Source organism: Nothobranchius furzeri, chromosome 4 (genome assembly GCF_043380555.1).
Source record: "Nothobranchius furzeri strain GRZ-AD chromosome 4, NfurGRZ-RIMD1, whole genome shotgun sequence".
In the NCBI taxonomy this organism is placed as follows: domain Eukaryota; kingdom Metazoa; phylum Chordata; class Actinopteri; order Cyprinodontiformes; family Nothobranchiidae; genus Nothobranchius; species Nothobranchius furzeri.
In genome coordinates this window covers 13,395,072-13,419,353 of record NC_091744.1, presented here as the reverse complement: position 1 = coordinate 13,419,353, position 24,282 = coordinate 13,395,072, and the positions used below count along the sequence as shown (strand labels likewise).

Genomic DNA, 24,282 nt, shown 5'->3' with positions numbered 1-24,282 from the left:
TTGTATTTCCTTATATATCCTGATGAATTACTGACATTTCAGTCCAGAAAACAAACAAAAGACAGAGACAGGTGTCCTTTTTCCGTTCCTAATGGGACTACCAGTATATCAGTCCATGTCAGTGTCATCTCTCACCAGAGCTGAAAATGGCTGTGAAATCAAAGCTTGTCTTACAGGAAGTGGCATCAATGCCTCTCTTAATTCACACACTGCTGCCACTGAGGCCATAGCCCCACTTTCATTCCCTACTCCTCCTTCCATCTCCCCCACCCTCCCAGGGGACGCGGCGTGTGTGTCTTCAGCAGAGCAGAGGAAACCTAAAACAAGAGGGATTCTATTAAAAGGTGTCAGCCAGCAACCAGATATCAATAACCTCCATGTATGCAGAGCACAGAGCAAACCCCTGGGAATCTGTGGTTTCACTTGGATGTGTGTGTTCTGACTCGGTGTGTTCTCCTGCATTAGTTTTTATGTGCAGAAATATTTCCATGTATTATGTCTCCTGTTTGTGCCATTAAGCATTTCTGATGTTTGACATGAAACTATATCAGGTAATTGTTGTAATATTGAGCCAAAGTTGCACTGATGTGACTCTAATCCACTGCATTGTTTTCTGTTACGTAGGAGATAAGCTTTTTCTAATTACCCACCACACTCGTGATTAAAGTTGTCTATCTTGATTTCTTTTAGCTTTATTTTTAAAACTCAAGCAATAGAAAGTGTTACAATGGAAAAAATTAGAAAGCAAACTTTTCAAAGACAAAATAAATCAAATTTATTTCACCCTTATACAACATATGTAATGACAAAAAATGAAATTATGTACAAGTGAACTACCTCAATGTTTATATTGTCTGAATAAAGTTAATAATACATTTTAGTTGACATGGCTCATTTATATTAGTGTACAATGATTTTCTGCAATATCACACTTGCACACAACCCTTAATTTTTTCTTGTTTCATGTAATTTCCTTGTATTTCTTTTTTACATTTTTATTGTATTTTTCACTCCCTCAAACGAGTGTAGGCCCTACTGATGTTCAGCCTGGTTTAGCCTTAGCTTCATTTCCAAAGAGATGACTCTCTTACTTTTAGTGCCAGTCTCTGCCGTGATGTCAACAAAAAAGGAAAATTCTTCTTGTGCTTTGTATTGATGGTCGGCAAATTGAAAAAGCTAACTGCTAGCCTTTATATGAGCCACCGACACAGTAAACCGCTAACGGCGGTAAAATAAGTAGAGACCTCCCACTACTGTTCCTACCCGAACCACCAAACTCTTAAGTGCAGTTTCTGGTCAGCAGAGGGCTACACGATGCTGGGGGTAAAGTTTCTACCTCAAGAACCACTGAAACCAGTCTGACAGCAATAGCTTAAAGTGTTTAAAACTCTTTAGTCTTGCTGTAAGTCTTTGTAAATGAATGGCAACAGCTCACTTCATGTTTGCAGCTAATTTACACCCTGATTTACGAACAGATGTATCAATTTAGAAATCTTTTAAATTCTCTCAGTTTGATATCTTCCTTACATCATTCTTTTTTTTTAACTCTTCAATTTTTTGCACATTTTACACTTTATATTTTTATTTATTTCCTTTTAAAAGTAAACTAAGTCACTTAATTGAACATTTTTTGAAATGCATTCCTTTTTTCCCCCCTCATGCTTACTTGTACAGTTGGGATGAAAACGTTTGCTCATTCCGATACATTATTGTTTGTGTACAGTTCTGTTTTTACACAAACATGTGAGTCCTGACATACATGGTAAAGCGCGTCATCATAACTGACATCAAGTACCTTTTCTCTCACTTAAGATGAGAATCATTAATGTTGTCTGTGCTTCTATTAAATCTGCTCTCACATAACAATAATATATATCTCCAAACTTTGTTAGGAGTCGTGGAAACTTTAGCTTGTTGTTATCATCACCAGTGGCCCAACTGACCAACCCTGTCTGTGGGTAATTCTGCAGAAGCTGACCTCTGACCTGGCTGGTGTCGAGCAACAGAAAAAGGTTTTGGAGATGGAGCTTGAACAGTGGAAGAAGATTACCTTCCCTCCGCAAAGTGCCCCAACAAGTGTGCTGGTAAACACTGAATGTTCCTGCCAGGGCAGAACCGAGTCTGCCCCAGCTAACCCTGCCCCCCAGGCCCTGGAGACTGAGGTCAGACAACTTCAAGCCAAACTTAAGGTCAGTGGTTATAGAGTTAATCAACTGGTCTAATACTCCGCCTTTTTGTGCATGACTTTTGACACAAATCTCTTAATAGGATAAAAGTATTAAATAATGTGCTCATTCCCAATTTTGTGCACTGTGAAGCCTGAGTGGATTACACCTTGGAAAACAGGAATTCTGAAAACATTGCACCTATACCAGGAAAAAATTAGTCTGCGTACATAGTGCAAATGAAAAACACATTTTATTTATTAGTTTAAATTTGTTTTTTGTAGTAAATATTTATTACATTTTTCCCAGCTGTATACACCACCGTACAGAAATGCAGAAATTAATGTAATGAAACAAAAACCATTTAAAAAATATGATGAATTATCCATTACTAAAGCAGTCGAGCATTTAATAGAATATTTTATTGCTTTTGAAATCTGGAAAAAAAAGAAACTATCAAGGTTTTCCAAAAATCACTAAAGGCTAATTAACTAAAACTTCATTCTTGAGCGTTTCAGTTTTCACCTGAAACGGCATCTGAGATCATCATGAATTATCGGCTCCTATCAGTTGATCTTATTTTGGAGTGCCTGATGAAAAAAAAAAGAAAAATGGAGAGTAACAGTGGTGATGTGGCGTACATCACGGGGAATGGGGAGCGAGTGGCACCGCTGCGTTATCACCCTCTCAGCAGCTAGCTCATCAGTGTCACCGAGCAGATTGCTGCTGCCATTACACCCGTCTGAGGAAGTCATGGCGGGTGACACCTTAAGAGAGAGGCTCTGTGTGTGTGTGTGTGTGTGTGGGGGGGGGGGGGGGGGGGCACATTGTCAGAAGCTCGTGTTCATGTGTTTTCCACGAGAGACAGAGGCTCTCTAAACCAAGGCGCAAATGCCACTGTGAGCTGTTCGTGTTTTATAAAGTAAGTTAAAAAATTGTTATATTTTGTACGATTCTCGCCTATATGTCTAGGTTGGTGTAATAAAAATAAATTGCAAGCATAAAGAATCTTCGTCCATAAAATACAGATTTTTAATTAGATTCAATAATTGTAGTGAAATCAGAACTTCTTTTGTTTGTTCATTCTTTACTAAACCTTTTATTCCCTTTCTTTGAATTAAAATTCATTAACATATTTATTACTAAAGGTCTTTAAATTGTTGGTTTTTTGTTTCCAATTACTCCTGTTACCTTTTCCGCTTTGAAGGAAATTGTTTTCCTCTTAACCTCTCTTAGCACCTTCCACCCCTCCGCTCTAACTATAATGAGGAGGCATGCTGTGCTTGACCTGCCATCAGCTGTGTTGTGAAAACCTTCCCAACCCCCCATTGCACACTCACACACATTAATAGACACACACACCGTGTGCCCTCTCCCCAGAGTGCGAGCGCCGAAGTCACAAAGCAGATGGCCGCTAACAAATCCCTGCGAGGCCAGCTCCAAGAGAGGGAGGACAAGCTCTGCCAGCTGCAGGACAAGTTAGTCCCACACCTTTGTCTTAATTAGCCCTACTTGTCCTCGTGTAATCCATTTTTTTTTATTTGTTGCTCTGTGATACATCTCTTTTTGTTTTTGTCTTTCCATCTGCCTGTCTGTCTGAGTGTTCTCGCGGCAGCTCTCATCCGTTGTGTTTGATTCCACCGTGTGGCAGCCCTCTCTCTGCTGCATAAATCCCCACTCTAGGAATCACTTGTGAAATTATGCATGGACTCATAAGCAAGAGAATAAAACAACTAAGTGAATATATAAGCGATATGTGTAGATATGTGGGTGGGTTTTTTTCATCATGTAGTTCAGTGATGTGTATATTTGTTGCTAATGAGCAGCACTGATCAAAGCCACATATTGATTGTTTCTGTGCTGCAGGAGGGACCGTTTTGGCCCATGACACTAAAACCCACACAGCAGCACTCTGGCCTGTGGGCCACAAGCCCAGTGAGTTATATGATTCACTCATTGCAGCTTTTGCTGGATAACATATTCCCATTGCATAGCTGTGCACAATTCACTAAGGAAAACTGTTGAGATTTGAACCGCAGCTGGTATTTGAACCTAAAGAAAGGTACAAAGAACAACTTGGCTTTCTTCTCGTTGTTTTCTGCCTGCTGCACTCCGTCCTCTGCCTGACATTCTCAATAATACATCCAGGGCATGTGTACCACCACAGCGGATATGTATTTGTGTGTGACCAAAGCATCGAGGATCACAGGCCAACAGAGCGGGCATCCCTAAGCTCTGTTTGCGTGACATCCGCTGCCTCTCCTCCGTCTCTTGTCACACACTCGCTTGTGCACACACGCACACACACACACACATCCATGTAACTCGGTGTCTCTTCTGGCCCACCATTCCATTGGCCCCCATGGAGGGACCCCTTCTCAGAATGAAAGACATGTCTAGACGTCTCTGAAATATACATTTCAGCTCGCACACGGGGAGCAAGGCTGCTTCGCCTTAAAGAAGAGAAGGGGAAGGAAAAAAAGAACGAAATGAATTTCAAAGTACACCGGCATGTCCTCAGTCAATATCCGGCACTATGGCCCTGCCTTATTTATGAAGCTGCTTCTTTCATCTTTAGCCCTGTTGTCTATCAGCCACATGAAACATCCAGCCGCACTTCATTCTTAACAACATACACAGAAAAGTGCGCTCTCGCTCCTTTTTTTTTTCTTACTTTCACACTTCAGACTACTGACTGTTGTTATTACAATACACGCATGTTTGATGAACAATATCGCCAACAAGTGCAGAACAAAGGGAACAAACGTGCGTGTGATCGGGCTGTAGTTTGAGGCTCTCGCCTTCTCTTTCCGCTTACACTCATAAATAGAGATCACACACTCCAGCAGAAATTCTGTGTATCCCTCATTCTTTTTTATCCTTGATTCTTTTCTTTTTTTTTTTTTTTGAAGAAAAAGAACATCTAAAATAAATGTTGTCTACCTAATTGCCATTAGCATTGAGGTTGAGGGAGCTGCTGGGGCTCTTATTGCTGCTCTTCGTCTTTAAGTCAACACCAGACAGTCATCTGAAAGGTTCAATATGGGTTTTCTCATTAATGGCCAAATCCATGGGGTAACCAGCGAGCAGCACTCCCCACCCCCAAAGTCTCTAGGCTAGACTCCTCTCTCATTTATTTAATGTCACTCCAATAGGACAAGCTCACACTTATTTAGCCAGCCCACCCTGCGGCGTTCATCCACCTAGAGAGACGGGGACATTTGCTCACATAAAAAGCGTTTGCTGTAGTGTTGCGTCATCTGTTTATTTAAAGCACACACAACCCCATGTGTGAATGTGTGTGTGTGTGTAAGAGAGCAAATAGAGCCACTAAATCTTTGAATTTAAAAAAAAAGAAGCTAATCCACTTAATTAACAGCATCCTTATGATCTTTATTCTATTTGTTCCAGTTCCCGAAGGTATAGACAACCATGAGAAATGCCTTATATCTGCCTTTTATGAAAACAGAATAAAACATGCTTACATACTAACACCACTTAAAAGAAGTCCTCGACGCAGAACTCGGGAATATTAAGCATGTAAATAGAGAAGATTATTGAAATAGGAAGTGACACATGCTGCGTCTTTTCAGCAGTTTCCAAGAATGAGACATTGTTTCTCTCTTAAGGGAACACCGCTCAAACAAACTGCGTTTTTCCTGTGAATTTCCTCTATAAATAGGCCTTTCTGGGGAAGACATCCCTGCTGATGGCGTTTCTGTGACTCCGAATGCCGAGCAGAGCATAATAAACATTTAAATGCTCCGTTACAGTCTCTCAAGTTGTGTCACTGCTGATTCAAAAGGCCGTTTGTCAAAAGGACTCCCCAGTCACATTTAACATGGCATTCCCTGCCAGAGCATTTGTCCTAATATATGCCAGTTAGAATTATGAATGCATCCCTATTTTACACCCCTCCACTCACCCAAGCAGCATGCCAGTGTATTTAGTTGTCATAATGAGCTGTCATGCCTGATGCACCGCACAGGGACACGGTGCCTGCCAGCTTTGCTCATCTCTGTGTGTGTAAAAGTGTGTGTTTCAGGCTCTGTGTTAGGTCTGTTACGTAGACAGATGCTGTAATTGAGGCAGTAGCGACACAAAAATATCTAATTCTTTGTCGATCCACTCGGGCTTGCCTCGTAAGAAGTTATTTTTTCCATCTTGCTTTTAGGGTGAGCCACGCAGAACGAGATATCAGCAGGAAACGGCAGCTGGTGGAGGACTTCAAGACAAGGGTGAAGTTCCTGCAGGAGATGGAGAAAAGCTATCGGGATCAGATTGAGGAGTTGGAGAAGAAGGTACATTTACCTTCTCAGTGGCGTAGTGGTAGAGTGCCCGCCCTGGGACTGGGAGATCGGGGTTCAAATCCTGTCGGGTCACACCAATGATCTAAAAAAATGGGACCCAATGCCTTCCTGCTTGACATTCGGCTTGAAAGGGTTGGATTGGGGGTTAAACCAACACTTAGTTCCCGAGCGCAGCCACAGCTGCAGCTCATTGCTTCCCACAGGGGTGGGTCAAATGTGTAGATGTCATTTCATCAGTGTGATGATTAATGGGACTTTAACTTTTACATCATAGTCCTATACTGGTTCAATTTGGTGCAATACAAAAATAAATGTTATTATAAAAAAATGTTTGTCAACATATTGATTATTTCTTTAGAAAAACTAGAAAGATAACAGTAATGGTTGTTTCTCTTCTAAATATTAACTAAAGAGATGAGAATTAGGCCTTGAATTAATATTTTTAAAAATCGTCTGATTAGAGTTGTTTTAATGGTCAAAATTAACTCCTACTTTTTTAAAGCTAGGGTAACCGTTTGTTTTTGGTCCCTAACTATAACAGTTTAATCAAAAGGTAAAATAATAAAACAAAGTCTGTAACTGAAATTTAGGTCTGGGACCCAATGCAGATCGGTACATATTCTTATAGTTTACTTATGGGTTACTTTGAATTAGGTCTAAGCATCAAGTTACCCGTAGTTTTGCCCTAATAATAGTCATTCATGTCTAAACTTATGAATGATCCCCTAAAGAAAGAAAAAGGTCTCATAATTTTCCCTGATATGTGCAGCACTGTTTTGTTTTAAAGTCATCTTAACATTCTGGTCACTTTGCCATTGGGCGTGTTTCCAATGTCGGAACTTCAGGGTAATCTGACAGTGGGAAATTTGACCAGGAGATTAGATTGCCAGGTCCTCTCAGCTGTTGTGTCTCCATACAGATTCAGCCCTTTCAGGACTTTACACAGACATCAGCAAATCCCGACTGCTTTGGCCGAAAGTGATCACTGATCAGTGCCAAAAAAAGCATCCCCAGCAACATTAAGAACAGTAAAAGTTTGATTCTGTTGAAGTATGGCTATTTAATCCAGGAGGATTAAATTGAAGGATGGAGAGCTACTGTGTGATGTAAAAATTGGTGTTCAATGACCAGAAGAAGTGCCGCTTATTACGGTGCTCTTTAAGACAACAAATTTCCGTGAATTATGTCTTTGTGGGAGAAATTCCGCTGCGTCTTTTGGTGTCGGCAGTTTAATAACTGTCATTTTAAAGCAGCGTAATCTGTGTTTTTTTGCTTGTGCTTCCTTTCTGCTTCACAAGCAGCTCGTCTAATTTTATTAATGCCGGTTATTTTGGATGGCGTCTGCTGATGTCATTTCCTACTGAGTTACAATCAATCAGGGCAAGTTAGCCAAAGGTTTGCTCAGCTACTCCTGTTGAGGTTCTCCGACAGTTCCCGAAAATGGCCCGGAAAACGGCCTGTTCGACCGGCCCGGTGAAGTGCAGATTCGCACATGCCGTAAAATGACCCTGACGTTCCGACGGTGGAGTCAAGCCTATTGTTTACTGGTGCTACTGGGAATAAAGCAGTCATAAGTGGGAGTCTTGTCACAGGAAACTGTGACTAAAGGGAAAAGTGTCACGTGTAATAAGACTCTTCTGCCTTCAGATGTGCTTGTATTTTAATCATGGTCAGGTGTGGTAATACCAACTGTTCAGAAAAATAACAAGAAAAAAAATTATTCATTAATTTAACATCCATTACTAAAGCACTAATTAAATGCACAGCCAATCAGCAGGTTTTTCATTCATGTGTTAGGTGAATTAATAATCTGTTTGTATGATGTTTCAGGTGAAAACTTTATCCGAAGAGGCCACCAACAGAAAGGCCCTTGTTGAGTCTCTGAAGAGACGGTTAAACATTGCAGCAACAGAGAAAAGCCAGTCTGAAGCCTTGTGTTCAAAACTCAAAGAAGACCTGGAGAGAAAGGTTAGGAAACACCCGTATCGTTTTTTCTCAGCAGAAAAGTATTGTAGACGGTTGTGTTGCAGCAGAGAACAGTGTATGGAAAATTGCATTTTCTTTCCAACAAGTTGTTTTGGGCAAAGCCACCTTCAGACAACAAGAACGTTCTGTTTGTTTCTGTCTGATGTCATATTTGATTACAGCTGCTGGAAATCTTCACTTATATGCATTTACCTGTTTGAACTGTATAGAATGTTTACCCACTCTAAACATATTTAGTGCAGTATAGTGCAAAACAGGTTGCAGAGACAGAAAGGAGGCAGCATTGAATAAGCATTTTTTGTTTATTATTAATAAATTAATAAGTCTATGTGTTATTTGCCTTTTTCTTTAAACAGGTTGTTTTTAGCTGACCCGTTCTGCCCCATTGTTTTCCTTCATAGGAGCAGCGTAATCATTCCCTACAGGCTCGTGTGGGAGCCAGTGAGCAGGCTTTGGCTGCCCTGGAACAAACTGCCACTAAGCAAATGGAAGGGTTGACCCAGCAGAGCTCCCTTGCTTTGGACAGACTTCAGAGACAGCTTGGTCTTGCCTACTCCCAGCTGGAGCAGCTTCACTCTTTCATCAAGGTACAATAGCAGAGCTTGTAGGCCCAGAGCTTGCTCATAGTCCCATCTTGAGACTTATCTTAAAGGTACAGTAAAGAAGAATTTTATAGTGAAATTATCTCAAAACAGTCTAATGTCTGTCATGTTAGAAGAGATGTTACCATGGAACAGATTTCCTTCTCAGCCAGCTGAAGGGTTGTCAGTTTTTTTCCTGTCAAGATGGCCAAAGAGGGTCTTTGTTTACAATCCGTGAGCCACAAGCCAAGGCTTCCCGAGTCTGTGTTGAGCTAAGACTGCTGCGTCAGTATTTTTAATTTGACAAGAAGCTCCAGATTTATGAACAGTATGTTAGCCAGAGCAGGGAGCGACCCAGGGGTTGTTTTTTTGTATCCATAAGAAGCCATGGCATCTTTTTGCATTACTCTAATATTGTGCAAAGCAGGGTAGAGGCTAATGTTTAGCTAACAATGCCAGCAGTGAATTTGTAACAAGTAGTCAGCTCTAAAAATATCTCAAGCTACATTTTCAGTTACCAACAACTTGATATCACAGTGAAATATGTGTGAAGTGACTAAAGAGTCATTTGTGGCCTTTTACTTCCTTTAACGACTTTTTCAGAACTATAAATACAAGCTAACAGCTAGATGGAAAACGTTAGGTTATGCATACAACCACTATTACCTGAAGGGGAGGATCAAGGTACAACAAAAGTACTATGGGACATCACGCCCTTGTGTGGCCTGGCTGGAGACGCATCTAATCACGCCTGTAAAGGCAAATAAGCGTGATGCTGGGTGGTGGCCCTGCCCTCCACTTACAAGCCCCCTGCTTCACTGCCATTTCTGAGTTTGATAGCCGCTCTTCACCGAGCTAGGCTGCGAAGGGGTGCACCCTCTCTAGTACGGCTGGAATCAGCTCCACTGGAGGAAAGGCATGGAGGATCCGTCTGATCCATCAAGGAGAAGAACAGAGGACAGTGTGTGTGTTTGCTCGGGAGGCAAACAGATCCACCACCGCTCTGCCGAACCTTGTCCAGGTCTGGGATACTACAACTGGGTGAAGCCTTCATTCCCTTGTCAGGAGTCTGCCCCTGGAAAGCTGGTCTACCCTCTGGGTAATGCAACCAGAGCCATAAGCTGCTGAGAGACAAGAGATTCCGATTGCACCAATGTAGCAATGTGTAGGTCAGAGGAGTGTTGTCCTCTGTAGCGTACCAAAAGGCCGAGTACTTCATCAAAATGACCAGAAGTTAACTTTTGACTTGCAGGCACAAACTGCGTCACACGTCCTGACACATCTTAACTGTACTGGTCTCCAAACCAGTAAGCACACTGCTCTACGACCTTGTTGCCAGGAAGGGAAAACATAATAAACCCTTCTCTTGAATTTTTTTATCTTTGCTGAAATCAAACGGGCAGAAGACGAGACCTCCACTCTCTGAATAATCATAAATGACTTTACAACTTTATAGACTGATATAATCAAATGCGTTGAATGAACAAGATGTTTAAATCCAAAGTGTTTTAATTATGTGTACATTAATCAATGATGGGTTAAAATTAATATTTTTCCTGCAATGATTCATTTCAGGTCTTAAATGACCAGATTAATATTGTTGATTTAATCGTTTAATTTCAGTATATTCACACCTCATAATCATTGTTGAATTAATGGTTCAACATTCACTGCAAGTAAATGTGTAATAACATTTAGACTTCACACTAAGAATTAACCCCTAAGTATCTGAGTGAAGGCGTGATTCTCTGAGGTCTTTGGTAACGCCTTTAAAACTTGTCAAATTCTGATTTGTCTAAAAAATTTTAATAAACAAAAGTTGATAAATACAGGAATCACTTCCTGATTCCTCAGTTCTCCAGCTGCCTCCTGGTTCTGCCAACCGGCGATCACGCTTTTGGAACCATCCTCTCTCTTGACCCAAAGGTCAAATCATTGCTCTGCAATGCTTGCGAGTGATACCAAACAACAGCTCTTTTAAGAGCCACCCACCACCTCAGACATGGAGCGTCTAACCTGCAGACCCTGGTTGCAGCTCACGGCCAGACTAGAAATCTGAATTCAAAGGGAACTGCGACTCTTTGGGATTCCTGTAGCCACGACGTCTGGTAAATCACCACTTGCTTTTTGTCCGGACCGCGGAGAGTGACAGTCACACAAAGGGTATCGTAGACTCTGCACGATTGTGTCAGATTGTTTTAGGCATAACCTCTAGTTTATCAAACCATACGGCCAAACTGGTTTTACAGCCCAGACATCACAAGCCCTCTCAGACACTTACAAGGATCTGCTAAAATGCCTAGCTTACAAAACATCATTTCATCCATATTTTGTCATGAATAATCACTTAGTTTAAGAAAAACTGAATTAAATTCATTTTTAATACTATATCCTTGACTCTGTCTGAATTAATATGAAGTGTGTGTTCCCTGAATACACAGAACCTAGAGTAATCTAAATCAAACATTCAAAGACCAATCAGATTCATATTTATATGGAATATCACATCTTATTGATCACTTAACAAACACTGTAGCTAATCCTCACCGCTACACCTCCCTGTCTGTTTCTTGACTGAAAGGGAACAACAACACTCCCTCTAATGTCGGACACACTTTAACCGTAGTAAGTGTAATGCGTCACACTACTTTTTCAATTACCAACAATTTTATATTGTAGTGAAATGTATTTATCTACTAATCACCTTACTTTTGTTTTCTGTAGTTCTTCGTTGTACACAGTGTGGTGAGGGTTTGTTTTTACCTTTGCCGACAGATTTCGACATCTGTTCAGCTCACAATGGACTGCAGTACCCACATTTGATCACAGGATGTCAGTCTTACACTGAAAAAAAAGATCTGTTGGATTTACGTAATTAAATCATGTACATCGGTTGCATGAAATTAGATTATGTTTTGATTTTATAACTTCTTTATGTAATGCCAACATTATTATGAATGAAAGTATACTTTCATTCATTCTTACATCATGCGCCTTTAAATCTATACGATTTTAGTTTTTAATTCAAGAACCATACCTATTCAATGTAAATATATTGTGTTCGACGCTGAAGTCTGAATCACTTGTGATACAGTAAAAACGGCTGTCACCTAGCAGTCGGAGTCTAAATTGCACCACATAAAAATACAGTCAGTTGTTTGCATGTAAATTCTTAGTAAAAAAAATCAATACTTTTCTATTAAACATTGATTCAGTATCAAAACACAAAAATTGCGATATTTCAGTGTATCAATATTTCCTTACACCCCTAATGCTTACCGTTTGGGTTAACACAGTTTAACCTTTTCATGCTTCAAATGAGGAACTCAGACGTCGTCATATTGGGAAAGCGGTGGCTTGTGGGACCTCCACTGGATTGTCAGATCGCAGCTCGATCTGTCCTTCAAAGTGAAGCAGTATGTATATCACCCAAAAGGCAACACTCTAACGACCAGAAGAGGTTTTAGGTTCAATCACCACCTCCAGCATTGCAGACAGACGAGATGAAGAGTGAAATCACTTGTTAATGATCCAGTCATTGCACAAGACTTCTGTGTGTACAGGGAATGTAACCTCTAAACATTGGCTTTACTTTCAGTTGACATTTCAGTCAATGAAGAATTTAAACTTATGTTTTGATCACTAAAGAAGATTTCTATCAGGTACATCTCTACCTCCAAAATACTCCTGAATGTTCTTGGTTAAGATAGGAAATACAAATATTAAAGGCGTTTGGCACAACTTTATTTAAACTGCAGCCACCACAAACGTGAATACCTTCATAAAAAAGTGGTTCTAATGAAACAAGTAACCATCATCAGAAGGATGATTGGCCAATGGGAACTTTAACTGATTATGTTGTTTAGATTCATCACTCACAGTTGCTCATGTCAGTCTGTCTGTGTGTGTGTGCGTGTGCGCGCGTGCGTGCGTGCGTGCACAACATGCCAGGGCCTGATAAGGACTGTCCATCACTTCTGTTCAGCTCACACCTGTCTGTCTAAACAGGAAAGGGCTCTACAGATAGATAGCAATGGTAGAGTTTTCATCCACACAAATAAATCAAGTGTTTGACAGGTTATGGACACGGTGCAGTTTTAAACTACTTTTGCTTTTGTTCTCACATGCCAGAGATTTCAAAAGTTACCGGACATCTCCTGTCTTTATCTGTCTCATTTTAGACTGAGAAAATTTTCATATTTATGTCGCTGCCATTGTGGAATATGATTTCTTCTACCAAACTAAACTTTTGTCCCTCATTTTTATGTAAATGTGCTGCCTCAATATGCACACACCGACAGTGAGGAAAACCCACAAGCAGAGAAATCTGCATGATCTGTTCATTTGAACTGAAAAGTGTGTTGCTAGTACAATCTTGTTGGGTGAAAACACACTCCGTGCCTGCGTTACTCCTCTCCTCCATTCCCATAACCCTAAGCTATTGAGGCCATTGTGGTGTTGTTGAGGATTCACATCATTGTTTGTCTCCCCCTGGCTCTTGTGATCCCCTATAAGAACACCGAGCCCTTTGATTGGACTGCCTGACGTCCGGAGGAGATTTACTCTTGTCATGTATTGATCAGGACCTGAGGGCTGCTTGTGTGTGTCAGTGTGTGTGTGTGTGTATGTGTGTGTGTGGATATCTCTGTGTCTTTATGAGCCTTTTTATTTTATTTTTTTTGTTCTTTGTGCCTCGATGTGCTGTGTGTATATATTTGTGTGCTGAGAATTTTTTTATTGTGTGCCAGCAAACCCTTTTGGCCCCTGCACACGCCCCAGGCTGTAGGCACTGGTCTTGAACTGTTAAACAGTGGCCCCGCTATTGTGACTGTTTCACACAGTACACATACACACTTGGATTATTCTCTCTTAGTTGGTCATCTCTGCTGAAAGCACACTGGATGGTTCTGGTAAAATAACATCTTGTTTGTTAACGATTAGCAGCATGTTTTACACATGAGAGGCACTTTTACTGGTGAGGAGGTACCAAGCAGCCATGTCTTTGTATCTGTGTCTGGATTATTCAACAAAAGAAAAATTTTTCTTTAGCTTTGTGGCTTATATTTGTTGTGTGTGTGTGTGTGTGTGTGTGTGTGTGCGTGCGTGCGTGCGTGCGTGTGTGTGCGCGTGAGCGTGTGTCTCGGAGCACGCATTTGCAAATTATTTTACAAGTTCTTGGCGAACACCTGTTAAGTTTCCAATGCTTGGGTTGTTAGGGCAGATTTGATTTTAATTTTGAATGTTTTGGTGCAAGTTACCATCGGAGGTGATGAAAGTGCTGATCACAACAGGAGCGCAGACAGGGAGACGCAACGCTCATTTAAATATGGACCAGAGCGACTGCTTTGAACACTTTTCCTGCAGCAGGTTTCACTGAGGTGGGGGATAAGACAGAAGAGTGGTAGAGAGAAGAATAACACTGATTGTGTGGTGTATTTACATGCTGTTTACCAAGATCTCTCCCGTTAGTTACCTCTAAACAAACACCTAAATAGAAAACATGCATAGTGTGACCACACTAATATCTCTGTCAGTCAACATGTTTCAATTTTAGTTCACTAAAATAACCCTGCATTGATGCTTGTTTTTTATATTTCATTTCAGCTAGCTCTGTGTGTGTGTGTGTGTGTGTGTGTGTGTGTGTGTGTGTGTGTGTGTGTGTGTGTGTGTGTGTGTGTGTGTGTGTGTGTGTGTGTGTGTGTGTGTGTGTGTGTGTGTGTGTGTGTGTGTGTGCGTGCGTGTGTGCATGCATGCGTGCGTGCGTGCGTGCGTGTGTGTTTTTGTACATACTGAGGACCATTTGGACCACTTCCCTACATTTTTTTGATCCTCGCTTTTTTTAGAAGCTTACCAGAAGCTTACTATACCAGTAAGAGGGATGGTGTGAATCAAGTTTTAGTTAAAGTTAGGGTTAGGAATAGATCAGCATTGGTCATGGTTAGGGTATGGGTATGGGTTAGGCATAGTGGAATGACAAAAATGAAAGAAAGTAAATGGAGGATCCTCACTACGATTCTCAGAAGTGCAAATGTGTGTGGTGTGCTTATAATATATATTTCTTATATTTAGAAGTGTACATTGGAGGAATCTGGTGATACAATTTATGTCTCAACCAGTGGCGGCTCGTCCATAGGGGACGCTAGGGCGCCGCCCCACCATTCAGATAGGAAGAAGATAAAAGGAATCACAAAATATATTTAAAAAAAATACATGAAAATTTTACTAATCATACGAACTATGAGTGCTGCTTTTAAGTGTAGTTTAAAATGTTCTTACACACTTGTAACATAAGAACCACAGTCCAAATCATCTTGAGATGAATTTCCTGTTCCTTTCAGGAGCAGCAATATTCACCATAGACCTGCAATAAATGGTGCCCCCTCCAATACAAAGGACAGGAGAGCCTTTTAGCTCATTTCCATCTACCGTTTTGGCATGGAATGTGAAGGATTGGATCGCTTATTTTTCTATTTCGATTGTAAAACCAGTCCAGGCCACCTACCCAGACCGCGCCAGTCATACCAAATTCAGAAATTTCTGAAGTGGTATGGTTAGGGCGGAGCAACAACTCAGTCCACTGATTGGTTGACATTGAGTTCCGTTGTTAGTATTTTCATTAGCTGTACATGAATGTGAAAAAATGCTAGCAAGTAGCAGCAAGTTTTGGTCATTGTCAGAGCTCCATTTTTCTGAGCGGATAACTTTTGCTGGAAGAGTAATGGTACTTATATTGTTCTAAAGAGAAGAGTCTGGGCTTTAATTTAAATGGCTGCTTCTGTGGATAGGACTGTATTGCATTGTTGCTATTGTTTTTTTTCTCAATATTTGTATTTAGCTTTTTTAGCCTTTGTCATTGGACTTTCTGTTGATGTAAAAAAGATGTGGGTCCTATCATTAAATTGGTAATTTGGCTCCCCCTAGTGGTGATATGTAGTTAACTCACCTAACATCTAACAGCATAAATGGGCCTCACGCATCCATCCATTTTCATTTGCTTATCTGGAGTCGGGTCGCGGGGCAGTAGCCTAAGGCGAGAGGCCCAGACTTCCCTCTCCCCAGCCACTTGGGCCAACTCCTCCGAGGGAATCCCAAGGCGTTCCCTGGCCAGGTGAGAGACAGTCCCTCCAACATGTCCTGGGTCTATCTTTAGGCCTCCTCCCGGTTGGACGTGCCCGGAAAACCTCACCAGGGAGGCGTCCAGGAGGCATCCTGACCAGGTGCCCCAGCCACCTCAACTGGCTCCTCTCGATGTGGAGGAGCAGCGGGTCTACTCTGAGCCCCTCCCGAATGACCGAGCTTCTCACCCTATCTCTTAAGGGAGAGCCCAGCCACTCTTCGGAGAAAACTCATTTTGGCCGCTTGTATCCACGATCTCGTTCTTTTGGTCACTACCCAAAGCTCATGACCATAGGTGAGGGTAGGAACGTAGATCGACCGGTAAATCGAGAGCTTCGCCTTCTGACTCAGCTCTCTCTTCACCACGACAGACAACTTACAACACCTGCATCACTGCAGATGCAGCACCAATCCGTCTATCGATCTCACGCTCCAGTTTTCCCTCACTCGTGAACAAGACCCAGAGATACTTAAACTCCTCCACTTGGGGCAGGACCTCATCCCTGACCCGGAGAAGGCATTCTACCTTTTTCCGAATCAAGACCATGGTCTCCGATTTAGAGGAGCTGATTCTCATCCCAGCTGCTTCACACTCGACTGCGAACCGCTCCAGCGAAAGCTGAAGATCACGTTCTGATGAAGTCAGCAGGACCACATCATCTGCAAAAAGCAGAGTCCTGATCCTCAGGCCTCACCAAAAATAAAAATAAAATAAAATCACCAGCCGCCACTGGTCTCAACACAAGAAAGAGGATATGATATATTGTGATACTAAAAATCAGACAATATTTGGTATTTTTTTCAACTGACCTTAATTGAAAACACATTCGGTTTTGTCACGAGATCTTGTTGTTCAGAAGAAGAGTGGTATAAACTGCTGCCACCTAGCAGTTAGACTCTGATTTGCACCACACACAAAAAATAAAGTACATTTTTGCATGTTATTCCTCAATTGGGGGGGCATAATTTCTTTTGTCTCGCCTTTCTTCATCTGACAATCCACCCAAGGTCAGCTTTTCAGGAGGCTTGCAAGGGAATGATGCAGAAGATTATTGCTTCGATCAATAAGCTCAAAATGAAGCAAAGGGGAGTTACTTTATTGGCTTTCTCGTGTACAGTGGCAGTTTTAACATTTAATTGTCTGTCTGTATTTAGAGCATACTCCCATTTAGTGCCTGACAACTGTGCCTTCCCGGGTCTGCCTTTTTCTTGCTTGCCATCCACTCGGGCACTATTTGAGACAGCCCCTCTTAGCTTAATTATTAATGGTGTTATGCTGCCCTGTTGTACTGTGAGACATTCAGAAAGCAAATAAATAAATGAATGGCTGTTTTTTATTAGCTCTCTGTATCTCTCTCTCTCTCTCTCTCTCTCTCTCTCTCTCTCTCTCTCTCTCTCTGATGTGTGATTTTCTGTCTGCAGAGAATTTAGCTAAACTTGGGGTGTGTTTAATATCAAAGCCGTGTTCCCTCAGCTTTCAATCGACAGGGCAACAAACCCTCAAGTCCACACTCCTACAGGGGAGTGTGAGGCAAAACCGAGGAGAATCTGAGTGTGTCAAACTCAATATTCCTCCATAATGTACTAGGCCTCTCTGGTGCATGCTTGATCAATTTCATTTATTTATCTGGCAGGCAGCGCTATCCCTCTTGTTTTTCTATATCCATTTCATCATCCTCCTCTTCTTCTTTTTATTCCCTCTCCCCTCTCTCTTTTCAGACACTAGCCAGTGAAATACTTTTAGACGTTCAAGAGGTCAAGCAGCAGTTGATGAGCAGGAGGAGGTCGAGGCAGGCCAGTTCTATGGCAGCAAAAACTGGCCTCTCAGTCAAGTCCATGATCAAAGCAAAGTCCATCGCTGCCTCCATCCTCAATATGTCAGAGAATGATCTCACAGACATAATGGAAACAGATCAGGTAAGGCCGAGGGACACTAGGTCAACATTTCGTACTGCACAAATACTAACTTGAAGTTCTATATCTTGTTTAGATTATCCACAGGGTATTCGTACTATGTGAAAGATTTTCTGTGCTATAAAATTTTGAAGCATTCTAAAAGTCTTTGATAAATGATTGCATCTTGGGTTGGGAAAGACATTACAACATCAATACCAACTCATAGGTTTGGGTATCCTCTGTGTAAATTATAACCAAATCATTGGCAAGAAGCTGTCTTACCCTGACCTAAGAGATACCCTACACTGGTGTTAAAGAGGAGAGTAACGAGAAATGGAAGCTGTCAGTCTGTAGTTCACTTCACCTGTATCTAACAGTGTTTTAGCCTTTGGTCTGACCTTTTATTAACGTGCAAAAATAAGCATAGTTTGTTGAAGATATACTGCACACCAGTCAATGTCAAGAGTTTAGATGTTAAACTAATGTAGAGAAAATGTGGCTCCTTGTTTAAAGTCAATGTTCTCAAATATAGACTCAAAGAAGAAACTTGTCAACTTTACCAGATTTTTCTTTTTTTTATGTGGCACAAGTTGGGTAAGTACAACTTTTTCCTTTCAGGAAAACAGTCATCGGACTGAAATTCCTGGTATTGATTGTTGTCTACTTGCAAAAGTGTTTCAAACTCTTTTCTAACTTGATGGGCCTTCTGTCGACCATAGATCATTCCCAACTGTGTCATCAATTAGCAACCATGTTACAATCAGCCTCACATCCCTGGGGACATCCTCTCATCTATCACTAGATGAGAGAGGGCGCACTAGGCACTTACTCACACTTGAAACCAATTTTAAGCCTCTGCTGTACAGCTCCACCCAGTAGACGACCACAAACAGTTTCTCTTGACGAAAAGTCTCTCTCATTGGTCTTGAAAACTCAGAGTAGAGTAACACGTATCCTCTCACTAATTAAGTCCTTTGTCATAATTTGGAGCCAATTGGCGCTTTAACGCAAGTTTTTTATTTGTTTATTTTTTCAGCCATTGCATCATTGGGGAATTTTACATTACGTTGTGTGAATTCAGGTGGAGCTGAGAACTAATTTGATGGTTATGGGTAGAAATAAGGGAATTAATTAATTATTCCAACAATGCACTTACATTGTGAGAATCTTATGGGGTGGTGTTCCTTTCCTAGGTCATCATATGCAGTTTTTAATTAAACATCATCGTTTTCTACCTTAACTGAATTTGAGCTTTAGAAACTTTGGAAATCAATAGGAAATTCCTCTGCGTACCAAACAGGAGTAGGTACTTGTCGCATATTCTTTTAAACTATTATTGTCTTCTATCCAAACTATGTGAAAACAGTTTAGATTTATTAGTTAGAGCAGTGGTACCCTACCTGAGGTCCCCCCCCACGCAAACACACACACACAATTGTGTCAGTGCTGAGGTTGAGAGGTTACCAAGATTATATTTGTAAAAATTACCTTTATAAAATCCCAACATTACACCCAATAGTATAATCAAAGCTCTGTATAACACCTATAACTCCGTATGTCTGTATAGTCTTCAGATAATTACTTTTACTGTGTGGATGCAGGAAGAAGTTGTAGTTGAGTTTCCTGGCTTATCTTGAGCCTCCTTTAGAAAACAATTCTGCCAATCAGCCACGACGCTGAGCTGGCATCAGGGACACTTAGGTTGTTTATAATTGGTCGGACTGTGGCGGTTATGTTGCCCAATCATGTCGTTTTTACAAAAGATAGTGCAAGGGTGAAATAAAGGGATTATGGGGGCGATTCCTGCACTGCCGCGGACTTCCGTTTATCTTGGACATAACTTGAATTGTATTGCAATCAAAGCCACACTCATTAAGTTTTTTGACAAGCCACTTCTAAATGTGTCTATCACTCTCAGTCCCCATGCAGTCTGGTGAGCTCAGCTCCAGCTCTAATGAAGAGAAGCTCATGGAGCTCTGCATCGCTCCAGTTTATCATCTCCGCTGGTTCTGTTTACAAAAACTAAACTTGCTGCCCGTGTTTACTTTCATTTTCGATATAGTTGCCGTCAAGACCTCGACAGTAACTCCCCACGTGATCATGACACCTCCCTCTGTTGTACCAAGGCGTGCTAGCATTCACAAGTCCGGCATAGCGACATTATTAATACCAACCACGACTGATTTGCTGATTTTCTGGCATGATGTTTCTTCTAAAATGGGCTTTGTTCAAAGGCAAGGGGGTCGTCAAGGAAAAAACGGGTAGGAACCAGAGATATAGTGTATGTTTTACATTAAAAAGGAAGGATTTCTCATATCTCTTCAGTCAAGAAAAGTAACAATCTTTTGTAAAGTGCTTGTGATTTTCTAAGAAAGATTATTGGGTTTTCAGTGTCCCTAACAATCTTGAATAGGTCTAAAGTACCACAGATGGAATAATTTCCTCACTAAGTTGTTCTGTTTGCTCTGTGACGTAAGGTCCAGAGTTGACCCTACTTGTGCTTTTCCACATTTAAGTCCTCATAAGCAGAATATTCTTCAAACAGGCAGAGCTTTACAATCAACATTTGTCAAACTTCTGAACACCTGAGGGCACTGGTACATGGTTTTAAATAACTGATTTTCTTAGGTTAAAGACTTGTTGGGAGTTTTAATTATTCCTGGTGGATGTTATGTTTTTTGAATAAGTTAATTACCTCAGAAATGTTTTTCAAACACTACATGTTTTCTTTCCTTCTGAGCATTAGTCTTAGTTTGCTCCTGAACGTAACAGATCTTTTCAAAGAATTCATTGACCAGTATAGCAACAGTGACGGGACCTAGTTGTGCAACTTATTGAGCCATTTTTGGCTATTCTTAGTTCAGAATGCAAATGAAAGCATTAGAGACTTTGTTTGATTTAGCCTTTTTATTGAACAAGATTCATAGTTTTTGAGTGTCAAAGAATGTGTGTGCAGAAGGAAAAACACCTACATCACTTATCTATTCACCAATATTATGCTGGATTTTTTTGTAATTTGCCTTTATTCATTCCATAGTGTGCAGCAGAGCACAGACCTGAGCAGCTCCAGCCTCCCACTGTAACTTGTTGTGGAGTTAATGATCCAGATGTAATTAGGCTGTAATTGCTGGACCAGTTTGTTTTGCACTCTAGTGTTTGATGAAGGGTCCGTTATTTCTTATATATCTACCAAGGGTGGGCAAGCACACTCGGGTTTACACACACCGTCTTCTACCGACCGTGTTAGCTTTTGAGAGATTTGAGTACAGCAGTCGCAGAACAATAGCTCTAACTTTTTAACTGTGTTTCCAGTCAAACCTTTCTCAATTCAAAACATATTAAGGAAATCAGTGCTGGTGTTTTTGCAAAGATGACCCAAAACAGCTTTAACTTGAGATTTTTGGTTGAACAACCATGAGCAGATTTATCTTTCCAGGCTTCAAGCTGTTCATTTGTGGTTGAAATGCTAATACCTAAGCAAGTAAAATCCTACTGGAGCTAGAAAAAGGTGTCTGTAGGTTTGTCAACCATCAGAACTGATTTCTCTTGTAGTGATTTTTGATCAGGTTGGAATGCTGATGATAGACGTTGATGTGTAAAAGTTTTAACCAGTTAATCCAGTTGCCTGCTGTTTTCCTAACTGTTTCTATAACAGATTTCCTGTGTTTCTGCTTAACAAATTACTTACCTAATCAGATTTAGAAAAGGTAAAAATAGACATTATACCAATTGGAAAATTCTATCTGGAGACACAAATGTCTAAAGATTTTTATGAGAACTATCCTCACTTTTTATTTCCTAAAACGCCTCATAGCAAATTTAGTGTATCAAGTAGTTTTCTACAGTGACATGACATCAATGTGCTTTCACTCAAAGTAATCAGGTTCATAATTCTCAACATGTCTTCAAGCATGATAATACTTAGTGATGGCCAACCGTGATTTCTGCAGTCAGATACATTGCTCACTCAATTTGATTTTCAAAAACTAAAGATGACAGCTTTCACTTGTACAAATGTTGTTACAAACCAGTTAGTGACTATGATTGCAACATCTTTATTTTTTAGATTAAGTCAAAAGCCTGGTTCTTTCATCAAGATAGAATCTGTGCTGGAATAAAGTGGACAATAAGTTAGAATCTATTTAGTGCAAATGTTATTTATGTTAGACCTTTCTCTTTCTCTGCAATGTTTGGTTCTCTTTTAAAGAGCAAGTCATCCCCTGCCAGATTCTTACTCAACTCCCACTTCCTGTTTGAAAAATGCAACAAATGCTGTTGCTTAGCAGACCGATAGGGCGGAGCCGCTAACAAATACACACACTCACAGCATTGTGACATCATAATGTACCATCCAACATCATAGTGTACCTCTTAGCGAATAGTGATGGTAGATTTTAATTCAAATGCAGTGCTGAGTTTTTGCCTGACGACGGTGCATCGCTGACAGTTTTAGGCAGAATATTTAAATTTTAACTAAGATGCACTAAAGTGCCGAGTTATTGACTACATTTGTCTACAGCACAATCAGACACTCATTTATATAGTTTATCAGCAAAAAAAATGTTGATTTGGCATGACTTGCTCTTTAAACTGTCTCTGCACGCAACTGGACAGCGTTAGAACCAATCAGAGTAATGGGCAACATGTCGTATTCATTCATTGCTACGGAAATCAGTCAACGGGGCAATCCACCATACACATTTAAAGAAGAAGAAGCAAATAAGTCCTTTTTCTAAATAAAGGACTTGGGTACCTCTATCTGCTCATGTCTGGAAGAAAAGCCCAAGTCTAAATAGTCTAAAAGTTGATGTCAAAGCCGTTTCAAACCAGCGCCATTTCTGACACTATAAAATTTTTGTAGTTTTTCTCCACCACAGCTCTGGCGCTAAGCTCGCCTAACAAACATAGAGCGCTGTGATTGGCTTGACACAAAACTGCTCAGCCCAAAGGCAGACCTGGTCAGCATGGCTAGACCAAACTGCAGAGGCAAATCTTTTGCTATTGCTTTGGGTCTTGTATTGATGAAAATGTCCGGTTTGTCATCCGGGAGCATTATGGGGAGCTGGATATCCTACGCATCCAAGGGAGCCGGAAAAAAGTTTTCTACTGTTGAGGGTCTGCCCGCATGAGAAAATTACTATGCAGTAATTTCTCCAAAAGACTGTGCCAAAAACGCCCTGGAGCGTGAATAAAAAGGCATATTAAAAATCAGCGCCAGCAACAACTTCATTTCCCATGATTCCCTGCAGCCGGAAGCAATGTGATGACGTCACCAAAGTGACGCTGAACCCCGGAACCTCCACACGTCCCGCCCGCTGGCTGGAGAATCTAAAGCCCAGCGCAGAACGAAACTTAACTCTCTTTTGTTCCAGTTCAACTGGTGTGAAGAGGAACTTGTTTGCTACCGCACCGGACAGCGTGCGGAGGCCAGACGGCTGGAAAGCAACGGAAAACCATCAAATCTGCTCAACGCGAACAAAAAGGGACGCCTTCGGTTCACTCATGCAAGATTTTCCTTTTTTTTTTCTCTTTCACTTTCTCTCCCGACTCTAATATAGTCCAGAACAAGCGATCAAACTGCGTGATTGCTTCAAAGTATAAGACGGTCTCTCCTTCGTACCAAAATACGCCCATCGGACCATCTTAAAAGTAAGCTGTTTTGTTTGTCATTGTTTAATATCTAAGTTTTGCGCTGTGGCCAGACTGACAAACTATTAGATATTTTCATTTGCCTTTGATTGATCTTTTATTTTGTTTATTGATCTTTGTGAAGCGGTTTGAAGTGTTTTGTTAAGTTACTGTGCATGAAATCTTGCCACATCACTGCTGAAAGTTAAGCCACTGACTGTGTTTGAGAAAACTTGCACACACACACCCACACACACACGCATTCCACAAGTGGTTTGATCCCAGGAGCCAGACAAAGGAATCAGCCATTTTGGGTTTTCTAAACCCCTCCATCTTGGGGTTACACCACCTCAGATTATTTCACATTATCATCTCATTGTTTAATCACTTGTTATTCGTTTGATAAAATAAGTTGGTGGATATTGATTGGCTAAACACTTTGGGAGAAGCCGAAGTGGGTATATTAGTTAATAAATGTTATTGCCAATTAAGCAGTTGTCTCAAGTGAATTTGTCTGTGTTGGATGAAATAGGACTGCTGCTCGTAAACGAATTTACGAACCTTAGACAGATTAATAAGAGGGTTTGGATTCATTCCCCC

The 24,282-nt window shown here is 40.9% G+C and overlaps 1 protein-coding gene across 1 annotated transcript in view; it reads left to right on the top strand.

The window, feature by feature from the left end:
- The window catches only part of cntln (centlein, centrosomal protein), a 127,378-nt gene that overhangs the window by 88,809 nt on the left and 14,287 nt on the right, over positions 1–24,282 (top strand). The window contains exons 20-25 of the mRNA XM_015965167.2: positions 1,971–2,189; positions 3,546–3,643; positions 6,340–6,466; positions 8,306–8,443; positions 8,863–9,048; positions 17,878–18,075. Of these exons, the coding sequence (XP_015820653.1) occupies positions 1,971–2,189; positions 3,546–3,643; positions 6,340–6,466; positions 8,306–8,443; positions 8,863–9,048; positions 17,878–18,075 (966 nt within the window). The remainder of the gene's footprint in view (positions 1–1,970; positions 2,190–3,545; positions 3,644–6,339; positions 6,467–8,305; positions 8,444–8,862; positions 9,049–17,877; positions 18,076–24,282) is intronic.